Source organism: Centrocercus urophasianus, unplaced genomic scaffold, assembly GCF_019232065.1.
Source record: "Centrocercus urophasianus isolate 14NV4802_14NV808 unplaced genomic scaffold, USGS_Curo_1.0 seq_9, whole genome shotgun sequence".
Lineage (NCBI taxonomy): Eukaryota > Metazoa > Chordata > Aves > Galliformes > Phasianidae > Centrocercus > Centrocercus urophasianus.
This window is the reverse complement of record NW_024885532.1, coordinates 29,529,172-29,543,631: the sequence shown is the minus strand read 5'-3', so window position 1 is coordinate 29,543,631 and position 14,460 is coordinate 29,529,172. Positions and strand designations below refer to the sequence as shown.

The following is a 14,460-nucleotide window of genomic DNA, read 5'->3' as shown; positions in this document are numbered from 1 at the left end:
AGGTTAATAGCAAGGAAAGAGGATATGGGGTACATCTGCTGTGCACGTGTTGCCTAGGCAGAAAAAAAATACATGGTCACCACTGCCAACATCTGCAAACTGACAAATGGAGTCCTTGGTATGCAGCAGCGTGGGGTACAGTGTGGGTACACACATGTGTAAAAGCTCCAGGGGCAAATAAATAGCACTTAAGATTGAAATTGGAACTACATGTCACTGGTGCAAGTTTTTGCTTCTCTCTTTTCTTTTTTTTTTCCCCTGAAAGTGAAAGATGTTGCTGTGCACTTCGTTGGTTTACTTCCATAAATATTTTACTGCAGTTGATTCCACGCAAGGGAAAATTCATCTGTGTTCTTAAATGAAAACTCCTTGACCAAAGCAAGAGTTTGGAATTCTGTGGTTGCTTCTTGTTTGAGACTAGATTTAAAATGCGGGCTGGACATTCAGCTTTGTGTCATTAATAAAACCATGAAGTCTTAGTTTTCTGACAGATTTTCAGCCTCTGCCCAGCCGCCCCCCCGACGCCCCCAGCCAGGCAGAATACCTGTGGGAACGCTGCTGTAGACACTGGCTGGTTACAAACCTGATTTTGGTCTTGATGTTTTTAATGGGCTATTGCCATTAATTCTTCATCCAGCATTGCTTTTTGGCTTGAACAATTATTCCCCCCCCAACAGCGTGTCAATGGGGAGCGGTTGTGCTTTGCCTCTTTCTTTTGCAGAGCTGGTTTACATCAGTGAATCTGCCCTTGAAGTTGGAGCACTCGCCTCCTGTGCGCAGCTCCTGAGCGTGTGCTCTGCTGCAACATCCCCCAGGACACAGCTGGGAGCAGAGGAGCTTATGCAGTCTAAGTATAGGTGTAAGACACAGGGAAAGGCTAACGCGATTATGCGATTCAGCACGGCCCTGCCATACCAAGATGTGAGCTGGCTCTGGTGTAGCAGAGCCGGAACTGCAAGCAGTGCAGAAAGCTGTGACAAGTTGGATTTTCAGAGCGTTTGAAACTGCTTTAGTGGGAATCCACCCCATTCCTCTTTCCTCCATGGGAAGAACAGAGTTCTAAATGCTTTATGCTGCCATAAAGGTTCTTGCCGACTGCCTGTAGCTCAGTTCCAACTCGATCTGTCCTCAGGCTCAGACCAGCAAAAACGCCTTGTGACTACAATATATTGGGTGCAAGCAGTGACAGCGAGGTGGAACCTCGCACCCTTTACAAAGCTGTCCCACCTTCACTGAAGCTGTTTCAATGGACGCTCCTGTAGTCTGTCCTTTCACGTAGAGGGGAAAAATTATTTTGTGCCGAGTGAGCCAGGCCGTGCAGAAAACCACGCCGCACTTGCTTTTGCAACAGCGGTTTTATAGAATAGGAAAATGGACGTTTGCAAAACAAGAGGGAGGGAAAAAGGCGAAAAAGTAGGTGTTTCCGCCCGGTTTCGAACCGGGGACCTTTCGCGTGTTAGGCGAACGTGATAACCACTACACTACGGAAACTTCCCATACCTACACCGCTCCCAGAGCTCACCTTCAGGGCAGCTCCACCGAGCGGTGGCCGCCTGCTGTTCGTGCTTTCAGCCATATCAACTCTTCAAAAACGGAGGGGGCGAACGGAGGGCAGCCTCCACAGCCGCAAACCGGAGCCAGGCAGCAGCTGGTTGCCACAGGGAGGAAAAAACCGCAGAAACAAAATAGCGCACCCGTCCCTGGGTGGGCTCGAACCACCAACCTTTCGGTTAACAGCCGAACGCGCTAACCGATTGCGCCACAGAGACCCGCTGAACATTCCGACCTTCGAGGTCCTCCTGATCACTGTGGCGTCCATATTCCTGGGTGGCTGATAAACGTTTCAAGTTTTTTGGGGTTTTTTTTTTTTTTTTTTTTTAAATCTAAAAAAACCGAGTCGTTTTTTTAATCTGAAGAATTTAGGAATATTCATTCTCTCTCTCTCTCTCTCTTTTTAAATCTCCATTGTTTCTACAACCTTCTACATACAGAGAGGGAAACAGCAGACAAGCAGAAGAAAATACAGCCTACAGCTGTGCTTGGGGGCAGGGAGCTGCAGGTGGAAGCCTGGTAGCCTCTCAGATTCATAAAACCCAGCAAAGACCAATGAGTATACTCCAAGAGAGAGGAAGACAAAATCTAGCACGTGCCGATCAGTGAGTGCATGGATGAAGCATCCAAATGTCCCGAAGCTCTATTAAGAAAGGGCTAACTGGGACAAGGGACTTGAGGAACAGGAGCCAAAATTCATTCTCACATGTTTAAGAACCCTGCCAAAGCCATTAGGCCTCAGGGAAGGCCTTACTGCTCTCTACAAGTGCCTGAAAGGATGGTGTGGAGAGGTGGGGGTGGGCCTCAGGATACAGCTATGGGATGGGAGGAAACGGCCTCAAGTTGCACCAAGGAAGGTTCAGGTTGGAGAGTAAGAAAAATTTCATCTCAGAAAGGGTGGTGAGGTATTGGCACAGCTGCCCGGGGAGGTGGTGATGGCACCATCCCTGGAGGTGTTCAAAAGCTGTGTAGACATGGCTCTAAGGGACGTGATTAGTGGGCATGGTGGTGATAGGCTGACAGTTGGACTTGATCTTAGAGGCCTTTTCTAACCGTAATAATTCTATGGAGGGTGTATACAAATCTACACTTCAAATCAGTAAGTGATCAAATAACCTGTGTCCTGTGACACTCGTATGTAGAACTTCCCATGTTGAATTTAGTTTGGACACTTCCACTGGAGATTTTGTGCCGAACTGAGCAGATATCGTAAGTGGAGAAACACATCCCACATGATATTTATAGGTCTGCGCTCAGTCCTTTCCTGTTCTGTCTGAGAGCATTTCTACAAAAGATTTTCAGAGAAGGAGATTAATGTGCTGGAGGTCTCGCAGTGCAACAGGAGAAACTTGCTGGCTTTGCACGTTTCCATGGGCTCTGTGGCTCTGTGTCAGGTTTATGTTCCTCACACAGCAAGATGAAGGTTTCCAGCAGTGATGCAGCAAGCAAAGGGGATCCAGCAGCAGTGGGGGAAAAACAGCATCGCCCCTGCCTGGGATTGGGGGCTGCAATGAGTGCAGGCAATTTCCTGCAACTCTCATTGTTGGACAGTCATACCAAAAACATTCTCACTAGCACAGCTCTTTCCTCCTTGCATTAAGAAATCAGCTTAGGAAGTCCTGGAGCTGATGCAATTACATTTCTTTTTGGTGGGGGAAGGAGAAGGAAGGGAATGCCAAAGCATAGCGAGAAGGGGAAATGAGGACTGCATGTTGCTCAGCACAGAGCTGCAGGAGGAAGCTCCTGAGTCCTAAGTGGTGCCAGGGGGCAGACAGGGCTGGATGGGGCCTGGGGAGAGCAGAGTGGCAAAGAAAAGCAATGAAATTGAAGGAGAAATGGGCTGGGGAGGGTGGGATGGGAGGAAAGAGAAGGCATCAGCAGCCAACTGTCGTAGGCCAGGGCTGCTAGGCTGGAAAGCCAGCAGCTCCTGCTATTTTATTTTAATTTTTGCATTATGGTAATGTCAAACTTCATGTTAAATGCCATCCCTGAGCACAAACTTACCAAGAGTTAACTCTCAGAAAAAATCACAGTCCCAAATTATGCCAGATGTTGCTGCTCACACAGCAGTGTCTGTGCTGTCCATCAAAAACCAGCCTCTGACTGCTCACAGGCTACACTCATCAGTTCCTGACCACTGACATGCTTCTGTACATTTGCTTGTACCCAAGTTACGTGATCTTCTTATCAATTACTTCAGGTGATAACAATTTGCATGATAGTGAGGTTGGGTAAAGCCACAGCTGTAGGTGAATTTCCCATCTCAAAAAGGAGCAGATGGGTTTTTTCCTGGAAGGACATGTGCACTTTGATGAGGATGTTTTCCAGCTGTCTGATAGAATCGTAGATTCATAGATCATAGAATGGTTGGAAAGGACCTTAAAGCCCGTCCTATTCCAACCTTGCACTGTGGGCAGGAACAGCTCCTACCAGCTCAGGCTGCCCAGGGCCCATGCAGCCTGGCCTTGAGCACCTTCAGGGATGGGGCACCCACAGCTTCTCTGGGCAGCCTGAGCCTCACTGTCTTACAGAAGAAACCATCAGCCTCCTGCATCTCGTGTTCCCCTGTCACCTCTTCCCTGGGATCAAAGCTGGGGCAGGAGACGCCACAATAACTCTTTTCATCCGTACTGGGCTCAGACTAGGGAAACTGCAATTTGAAGGGTTGAGCTTGTAAACCTGAGGGTTGGCAGCTGCCACCATCTTCCAGAGGGAAGTGTTGTCTCACATTTCTCCAGGCTTCACCTGTAACTAAGAGGATGCAATGAGGGACGCTGTATGCTGCAGCTGTGCTGTGCTGGCAGACACCCAAGGATGGGGTGCTGCTCTGCTCCCACAGGGTTGTAGGAAGTATTTCACGATCTGAGATAACTCAGACCCTCACTTCCTCCTTCTGCACTCACAGGGCTGAGCTGCTGCCACGGCTGCACTTCTGCCCACTGCCTGCTCACAAAATGGATCAGGAGACCCTGGGGAGCGTCGTCCTGCTTGCCATTGTCACCTTGATCAGCGTCGTCCAGAATGGTGAGGCAGAAATCCGTGTACATGGGAGGGGAGAACAATCCGGTGTTCATTAGATAACCTCTTGCTGTGAGTATGTGCGTGTGCAGGCATCCCGGGCAGGCATTTGGCTTCAGCAATGCTCTCAGCACACTGCCTAACATGCTGTTGTTTCTATGGCTTGTCAGCCCTGCTGTGAGTCAGTCATATGTATGTCAGCTAATGAAAGGGGTGATGTGTTGGAGCTGCTGAGGACAATGTGCACTTAGATCCAATAACAGGGACCGTGGCTGAAGCCCCAGTGCTGCTCTTTGGCTGAATCCCTGTGGTCTGCAGAGAGCCAGGTGAAGAGCCTCTGTGCAGAGAGCTCTGCACAGAGCCAGGTGAAGGCAGCAAAATGGCACTGACCACCTAGAAGTGTGTTTGGGTAATGTGGGGTCACCTAGCTGTCCAGATCCTCTAGCATAACTAGACTGCATTATCTGCAACCCCAAGAATGCTGAGCATTTTCTGCAGAGGGGAAGTTTCATTTCTTGCTCTCATTCAGACCCCTACCCTCAGTACTGTTCCTTGGAGCTTTTAAAATAAAACTGCAAGCTGCTCTTCTACGCAAATCTGTTTTTAACTTGGTCAACCTTCTTCAACCATACTTAACCATCCTAGTAGAAAATACTGCTCATCATCCAGACAAGGGAGTGGGTTTTGCCCCGGATGCACTGCGGTTACCCAGGCTCAAGAAGCTTGGTGAGTGACTGAGAGAAATGCTTGAAATCCCAGTGAGTGCAGACCTCATGGTTCATGCCTGGAAATGGGCTGTGCTGCAGGGAGGGGAAGTGGTGGGGGCTCAGCCGCAGAGCAGCAAAGTGTGCAGATGGGTGAAATCCTGAGGTAGACTTTAACTGCTGTGCTCTTCAGCACAGTCCTTGCTAGTGGTAAATGCACAGCAGATAGTGAAGCAGCATAAGGAGTGCTGGGATCAGAGCACAAACATCTTCCTCCTTCTACTCTCCTCTACCTTCTACCCTGAGTAGCACAGAGAATGAGGCTGTGGTCAGTCCATAATGCCTGTATCTGCCGCTCTTCCGTGGTCACTCTCTGCCCCCATTCCACATGGGATGCCTCCTACAGATGCCATCCTTCCCAATCTAATTCCACGTGGGCTTCCCATAGGCTACAGCTCTACAACCACAGCTCCAACATGGCTCCATACCACGGGGCCCACCTTTCAGGATCTGCTCTACTGCTGGCTGTTCTCCACAGGTTGCAGCTTCATCCCAGAGCCTCATCTTGCAGCCCCCCTTCTACCAAACCTAGCTGTGTAAACCCAATACACTCTGAAACTCAAGCACTTGCCTTCCAGCCTGACATGCACTTTGCTTTCATGGAAATCCCTCTGTGAAATCACTGACCCCAATGCTGTGGGCCAGCAATATTGCAGAGGTCTCTGTGTGATGAATAAGGGTGGCACACAGCCCTGAGCTATGATTTTGAAGCTTGTAGCACTTGATTTCCTCCTCCCAAGCTTTCTATCTGGAAAGATCTCCATGACACACATACTGTACGTTATGCATATTGTATGTCACATATACAGTAATTAGGGCATAGAAATGCTTGTCAAAGATAACAGTTGTACTAAACTCCTGCTATAGCTCAGTGAGACATCTGCTGACTGTCTTTAAGTACTTGGAGCCAGCAATGATGTAAATTTGGGTTTGTATGTTTGTCTGCACCTGATGCAGGATTATAAAGCAGTTCTGATGAATGCTGCTGTTCCAAAGCTGCATGCAGGCTGCACTGCTGCCTGTCCATTTGACATCACCTCACTTGCACTGGGAATCTCCACATCCTGCAGAGTGACTGAGCAACCAGGCACTGCTGAGTCACATACAGAGCTTTGGTTATTCTTGCATCACTGCAGTGTTGCAACCAAGCAGCCTTCAGGGCAAATTGAGCAGATCAGGACAGAGGAAGTGACGTGAAGCAGGTGGAAGGGGCAACCCTACATGACTGCCAGCACACACTCAACTGTAGCATCAGCATGCTGTTCAGTTTGTGTGGACTCAAGAAACAACCCCATGGCCACACATGGAGTCAGTTCATGGGAATGGCCCACTGAAAATAGACCTGAAATAAAAGTGCATTATCTTCATCTAGACCATCTCCCCAAGGCCCTTGCTGCATACTCCCAAGTGCCAGACCGCAATGGATCAAGGTCATAGCAACTGAAGAAACCCTGGAGCCGTGGGGCATTGATCCCAGGCGCAGCTGAGTGCACTTAAACTCTTGGCCCCCTCCCCTCCTTTGCACCTCCCTGCTCAGTTCACCCATCTGCACCAGGTTGTGAAACCACATCCTTGATTCAAGGTTTGGAGGAAAAGAGTGAGAAATATAACCACAGTGTTGCAAGCTACTTAACACAGTAGTCTCTCCTTTCCCCAGCATCACCCTAATAGGAGCTCAACACTGCTGTGCTGCCTGCCCAAACCTATGCCAGGGGCCACCACTGGATGGGACCTGCCAGCTCTGCTCTGCTCTTTTGCAGAGCTTCAGCTCAAGGGGTTGTACCTCCTAGGATGCCCTTTGAGGTGGCTCTTCTCATGCTGATAGCTTGACATCTGCGGGTGCTTTTCCTGTTTCTCTTTGTAACTCATTGTAAAGTAAGTAAAACAGCTATCTCCCCAATGCTTCTCAGTGTCCCCAAAACAAGATGAAACAAAGCCTGCTCTTGTTCATGATGCAGGTGTTCATGATAAATCCATCTTTGTTTTTGCCTTAATGCCCAGCCCTTTGACCAAGGGTCACGTCAGAGATGATGAGTGCTTCCATGACTCGTGCCTGGATTTCCATGGCCAGGTCCTTGCCCAGGAGATCCAGAAATCCCTGGGGCCTACCCAACCATGACCCTGGAGGCTACATGCCAGGAGTATCACCATCTGCTCCTCCAAGTTCTTGTGCTCAGTGGCCAGCACCATGTTGGACACAGCTGGGTTTAACCCAATGGCATCATGGAACTCTCTGCTGCAGCTCACCTGCACCTGGGAAGTGGCAGATCCTACAATAGCAGAGAGAATCATAGAATCATCAAGGGTGGAGAAGACCCCTAAGATCATCTAGTCCAACTCTCAGCCCATGCCCACCATGCTCCTCGCTGCCACATCCACACGGTTCTTGAACACCTGCAGGGACTGTGACTCCACCACTTCCTGGGCAGCCTGTCCCAGTGCCTCACCACTCTTTCTGAGTAGAAATTTTTGCCCAAGAGGGAGATGTTTAAAGCTTACCGTTGTCTTTCTCCAAAGGCTGTGCCATCTTTTAGGGATCTCACGCTAAAAGGAAAGGATGTGCTACATGTCCCAGTAAGCTCATCCAGTCCAAGGTCAACAGGAAGTGGTTTACCATCACAGGAGCTTTACACTGGACAAAAACATCATGCTGGCCAACCTGGTCCTCCATTAACAACCCAAAACACATGGGTGAGAACACTGGGAGCTCTTGGTTGCTGAGCTGCTGAATGGTGGCCCAAAGATGGGCCTCCACATTCCAGGGATGAAGCCCGCCAGTTTAGCAAGTTATCATACTGCTACAATAATGCATGGGGCTTTTATGTGTTTTTTTTTTACCTTTTTTCTTTTTTTTTTTTTTTTTGTTTCCTTTTTTTTTTTTTTTTTTTTCTGTCCTGATGTGTTTTCTTTGGTATACATCTTAGACTAATATTCCAAACCATAGGGTGATTAGGGTGCACTGAGATTGGGAGCATGATGATACAATGCTTGTAGCTTGTAGGCTGTCAGAACTCTGCCAGGTGCATTTAGACACACGATTGATGGTCCCTGTTTTAGTGTAATTAGACAAGAAGTGTTTGTCAAGCATACAATACATTATCTTGTGGTGCTGTGTTTTTGCAGCAGCTAACATCCTGACATGATACCATTGCTTAAAAGTAGGAAGCAAACTATACACAGAGTCAGTCATCAGTGCTAGGTTTGCAACAAGCCTTTCTGGGAAATGAATACAACCTATTGGATGCCCTTGTTTTGGCAAAACGATATCACTGGAAGAGCAGAAATTCTCTTTTCTCCCCACTCTGTCAGAGAGTGAGGATGAGTTCTGGCAGCTCTCACCAGCAGGTTTTTCCCCCTGGAGAACAAATAACACAGCACTGGGTTGTACATGTGCAGCGGGGGGGGATTTAACCATGCTCAGGTGAGAGATACTGACAGCAACATGCAGATGCATGGGGATGTCAGGGTGACACCATGTCATGCCCTTGCATGGACGGTTGTGTTACGCCACGTTGGCAGAGAGAGCGTGCTGGCGACCCTGCACCTCCACACATCTGCACATTCTGCTGCTGCTCAGGCATACACAAGGATGCGTGCACTTCTGAGATATCTCCAGATTACATTTCAGATCCAACAGCTTGTGTTGGTTTTTGTTTGTTTTTTTACAGCTTTTTTTGCTAGCAAATTGGAGCATGAGAGTAAACACTGCAATGGCAAAGGAATCCAGCGGCCAGGCTCCTCTGCCTTTGAACGTGTCTACACTGCCAAGTGAGTAGGAAGAGCCAGTGGGGCAAGCCTGGGCTCACCGCCCTGTTCCTTACAGCTTAATCCAAACTCTTAAGGGGTGCAAAGTTGGGCTCCAAGGCTTTGCTCTGCAATCCCATTGCTGTGTGTGCTGTGGCAGAGGTTAGACCTGTAGTTCTCCGGTGCATTTGCTGCTGAGCAGGACGTGCAGACCTGATGTTCTCTATGTCCCGTATCTGGGATCCAACTCTCCGAATCGCATCTAAAACTGGAAGTGTGACATGGGCACAGCCATTGTCCCATACATGCTGCAGCTCCAGGGGGAAGCAACGCTGACTTGAGAGTAGTGGCAGAGCTCTGAACAAGTTCTGGCCCTCTGCTTCCCCACCGCATTTGCTGCATCTTGTCTTCAACATTCCTTCAGAGGGAGCAGAGGGGAAAATTAATTCCAACCCAGAAGAGAAAAGAACATAAAATATTTTTTATTACCCGTGAAGTACTGGCAATACGCTCAAAAAGGCAGAGAACAGCAAAATGCTGCCCTTCACAGGTGTGTGACCTCTGCAAGAGCACATCTCCCTCTGGAAGTGCATTCCAGGCTGAAGGAGGGAGTCAGAAATTATTCCTGTGCATGTGCAAGGAGACAGGTTAACCTTTCCAGACACTCCTTTTTGCTGCACAGTTCTTCGGCTCCACACAGCTCTCAATGCTCATTGCTTGATTAATATGACTTAAGCGCAAGGATTTCCTAAGCCGACAAAGCGTGCAGCTCTGTTACACATGCTAGAGGAAGCAAATGCACTTCCCAGCTGCTGGGCTCGCTTGCGGTTTCTTTCCTGAGCAGGCAGAACAAAGAGCCCATTCTCAGCATGAGGTGGCAGGTAGGCAAATCCTGGGCGAGGCAGCAATCATGTTGGGGCACAGGCACATGAGGAGTCGCTTCCCTGGCTGCTGCCCACACAGCATCCCTGTGCCTGCACGAGGCTGCTGTGGAGCCTGCACAGCCCAAATCCACTCCACAGTTGTTCATGGATGAAAGAAACCAATTTTCTTTCAATATTCCCTGTATTCTGATTTCTCTCTCATAAATTCCTTCCTAGCCAAAACTGTGGGCACACGTACCCTACGTTTCTTGCCGTGCTTTGGTGCGCTGGGCTTCTCTGCAGCCAAGGTAATACTTGTTTTCACTCCCCTTCATGACTTTAATTGAGAGATGGAGAACATGTTAGTACTTCAGGTGATTCCCCTAAAAGAGTCATGGGCAAGATTCTACTGAAGGGACATTCAAGGTCAGGCTGGACCAGGCTCTGAGCAACCTGATCTAGCTTTAGGTGTTCCTGTCCCAACTCAAATGATTCTGATTATGGGGCTAGGAAGTGCAGGCATGTGAAAGTGGTACTGCCACCCACCTAGATGACACACACTGAGCATTTATGCGTTCCACTCAATGGATTCTTGCAATACAATTGGATAAAGATAGGTCAGGAGCATAACTGCTGCCTTCCTAGGGCTTGTATGCTGTTCTTTCTGGAAAGGAAGAGTTTCATCACTAGACAAAGAGGTGTGGGGAAATCTGGTACACTCCTTTCTGAGTTTCAGTGGGACCAGGTACATGTTTTGCATGACTGAGGGAACAATTACACTCAAAAAGTCCTTGGAAAAAGGAGAATGGGGACAATACATGTGAGGGACCCAAGCTGTCATTTATAATGTGTTCTTCTACCCTTTGTGCAGCACCCGCCGCCTTTGCTGGCCTGATGTACTTGTTTGTGAGGCAGAAGTACTTTGTGGGCTACTTGGGGGAGAGGACCCAGAGGTAAGGCTTTGCAGAGCCTTTTCATAAAACCTGGCAATGTTTCAGAACCATAGAAAAGCTGGGGTGGGATGGGACCTCTGAAGGACTCTTGGCCTGACCCCTGCTCTAGCAGGGACATCCAGAGCAGGGTGCCCAGAGCAATATCCAGGTGGCTTTGGAGGATCCCCAAGGAGGAGACTCCACAGATTCTGGGCAGCCTGTGTCAGTGGTCCATAACCCACACAAAAGTGCTCCTGGTGTTCATAGGGAACCTCCTGTATGCCACTGTGCCCATGACCTCTGGTCCTCAAACTGGGCACCTCTGTTCCAGGCTGAGCAGTCCCAGATCTCTCAGCCCCTCCTCACAGGAGATGCTCCCATCCCTCCCTACCTGTGTCAACACACGCATGTGTGTGTGCTAGTATTTGCACAATATCCTCCTCTGATCTTAATAAAGCTAATTATGCATGTGTGGAACAAAACCATCCCACAGTCACTGGTGGCTATAAAGACATTCAATCCCTCTGAACAGTCACTTTGGTGAGAAAAGTCCTGCACTGAGGTGAAGAGATGAATCCAGGCCCAAACTGTTCAGAAAATTTCCAATGACATCTACAAGTTTGCAGCAGGCCAAGCAGAAGAGCAGGAATTCCCTCCTCTGTGACAACCCCTGGAATGCACCTGATGCTCTCAGCCAGAGCCTGGAGGCTGAGGGCTCCTTAGGTAAGGTGGACCTGATAACGAATAGCTTTCCTCTCTTCCTGTCTCCCCAGCACACCCGGGTACTTGTTTGGGAAGCGCATCATTCTGTTCCTGTTCCTCATGTCTGTGGCCGGTATACTGAACTACTATCTCATCTACTTCTTTGGAAGTGACTTCGAAATTCACATAAAGACGATAACCAGCGCCATCTCACCACTGCTTCTCATTCCCTAGCTCCTCACAGTGCCCAGGGGTCAGCGTGCTTCACATATCAATATCCAGAAGCAGCTATAATTCAGCTGTTTAAGAAATAAACCTATAACCCTTTCAAATTGCTGTAAATCTAATGCTCAGTGGGCTTTGTAGCTTGATTTAACCTTGCTTTTTCCTTCAGGAAAAAGATTTATTGTGAGCACTCAGCATGCTCAAGGAACAGTAACAACTTCCAGTTAATTCATCAGAGTTTTTTCATTAAACTGCATTTTGAAAGCCAGTTGCATGACTGTAAGGGGCATTTTATGCTTTCATTGTAACTGTGTTCCTTAATGCTCATGATGAAAGCCAGGAGCCTCTGAGCTTCATCCTTGAAGGATGTGCAGCCACAACCACGTCCTGATGCAGGTTTTCATCATCACCCTTCACCCATCTGCCTATGCAAATGCACAGGACAGCCTCTTCTCTCACCCTTTCCCTTGCATTTGTTGGTGATTGAGAGCAGGACAGCAGGCTGGCCCCTGTCTGGTTTTCCTTGATCAATATTCATGTGTGTAATGCTCCCAGCACTGATCTCATCCATACCTCAGCCTGGCTATCCTCCCAGAGCTGTGGAAAGGGGCCTTACATCAATGAGGATCTGTTAAATTGACAGCAAGATTGGCTTTGTTTTGCTTAGCTTAATAAAACAGCCTGAAAGGATGAAATCCATTTGCTCCCATCTTCTTTGTGCACCACTGACGTGATGAAGGTGAGTAGTACAGCTCCACCACCTGTGGGAGCTGCTTTGAGGGACATGTTTTTAACAGCTCTCTCCCTATTAGCAAGCTCAATTAGCAGCCTTCATCACTAACAACACGCCCCAGCATGTTCATGCCAAAGAGCAGCCTTATGAGAGAAGAAAGCTGTGATGGGCAGACAGCCCAGCGCAACCTTTGTAAGCATTGCTACCATAAGAGCGCTTAAGCTCTTAAACCTATTCGATTACCACATGCAGGATGGGTAAAGCTGCATGCCATGATTCCTTTTGGAGGGACAGAGACAGCTGTGTGAGCAGAGGCTGTACAGAATTGCAGTCAAAAGAGTTTGATTCTCTTCACCTGCACTGAAGGGCAAAGGATGATTGAATGGGTCTTTGGGGTTAGATAATCCATCCCAGCACTCTCAAGCTTCCCTGATGACTCAAAGGCTGGTCTATACGCCTGTATGTAGGTGAGAGCACTCAGGCCTGGCCATCTTCAGAAGGAACTGAGTCCAGCCCATCTTCTGCTGTACTAAATAATGAATATTTTGCAAGAATGTCACCTATTTACTTCCTCAAAACTTTTCTGATAACAAAAGAAATGAAAATGTAGGCAAAATCCATTTTCCATCTGCCTGTAAGTGGAAATGACGATAGTCACAGACAGACAAACAGGTGGTGCATGAACTGATCACTATGTAAATTTTCCATGAATGTCACACTGTTTTCCAGGCTGCAGGCATGGCTTGTGGTTACATTTACCTTTTTACTCTTTCTATGAAAAAGAAAAGGCAACACAAGTGTTATTTAGGCTTTCCTCACTATGTTACACAACGCCAGTTTTTGTTTTCTGTATGCAAAACTACCCTGATCTGGGCAGCGCAGTTGCCGCCACTTTGCACATCAGAAAGCTGCAAGCAATAGATCCTTGTGCACAAATGCATATGCTACTGTAAAAGACGAGCAGACACATACTAGGAATGTATACACATGAACCTGAAAGGACCTGCTGAGTTGCACTGGACGTGGAGGCAAGGTTGGTGGCAGAGCCTTGTGATGGCTACTGTTCAAGGTTAGCCTGCAAGCTGCCAGGGCCTGCACCTGTGCTTGGTACTGGACCAGAGAAGAAGCCAGGGCTCTGTGCAAACATCTATTGCTTTCTCATCCTGCTAACTGTGCTGCTCTTCTAAATTTCCTCAGCATCTTGTGATGGAGTGCCACAACCACACTGCCTGACCATCTGTATCCCAGATAAACACATAAATGCACTGTGTATGTGTCTATATACACAAGCACAGTGTGTTTTCTTACTGTACCTATATATAAATATATGTTAGCTGCTCATTCATATGAATGCTAGGTTTTCAGGAAGGCAGGGATGCGGATCACTTGGGCACCAGCCCTCTCCCAGCTTGCAGGCTGTGTACATCAGAGAGATAGAGGTTGCTGGAAGCTGGGCTGTGGCAGGATGCATTTCAGCTGCTGACAAAGCTGCAGAACGCACACACTATTCTTGCCACAGCAGCACATCTTCCATACAGCACTACAACCCTCTAGTGGAAACTTGGTCCTTTCGACATGCAGGTCGCTTCTGGTGCCAGATGAGCTGCTTCTTGGAGCCTGACAGTGATGTAACAGCACTCACAGCTCTCAACAGATGCCTTTCTATTACTGAATGATATTTTTTATTATTCTGCCACATCAGAGTCTGATCCTGAAGCATGATCCATCCTGTCTGTCACAAAGTGTTCAGTGTTGAATGCAGAGAAGCAGATAAAATCCGGGTAGGAGAAGAAATCTCCGCCTGCCACCCAGAATAATTTCCAGCATTTAGCAAATTTTCAACTTCCCAGAAAGTACCCATTTGGTCTGCGTCTGTGCCAAATTTCTGAACAAATTCCTGAGGGTCGAGTCATTTCAGCCAGAGTGAA

General features: G+C 48.1%; 1 protein-coding gene and 2 non-coding genes across 4 annotated transcripts; 1 reads left to right on the top strand and 2 right to left on the bottom strand.

The window, feature by feature from the left end:
• Positions 1-1,418: 1,418 nt before the first annotated feature.
• Positions 1,419-1,491, bottom strand: TRNAV-AAC. Its single transcript has one exon. It is a non-coding gene; the product is annotated as a tRNA-Val (tRNA).
• Positions 1,492-1,695: 204 nt separating this feature from the next.
• TRNAN-GUU lies at positions 1,696-1,769 on the bottom strand. The gene has a single exon. It is a non-coding gene; the product is annotated as a tRNA-Asn (tRNA).
• A 2,683-nt stretch (positions 1,770-4,452) lies between these two features.
• LOC122171632 (arachidonate 5-lipoxygenase activating protein) lies at positions 4,453-12,494 on the top strand. Of its 2 annotated transcripts, none has more exons than XM_042839342.1 (5): positions 4,453-4,575; positions 9,002-9,101; positions 10,178-10,248; positions 10,812-10,893; positions 11,646-12,494. In XM_042839342.1, exons 1-5 carry the CDS (start codon positions 4,506-4,508, stop codon positions 11,806-11,808), a joined length of 486 nt encoding a protein of 161 aa, XP_042695276.1. In that variant the 5' UTR covers positions 4,453-4,505; the 3' UTR covers positions 11,809-12,494. The 2 variants fall into 2 exon arrangements, with proteins under 2 accessions (XP_042695276.1, XP_042695277.1); XM_042839343.1 differs by lacking the exon at positions 4,453-4,575 and adding an exon at positions 4,978-8,024.
• Positions 12,495-14,460: the final 1,966 nt, after the last annotated feature.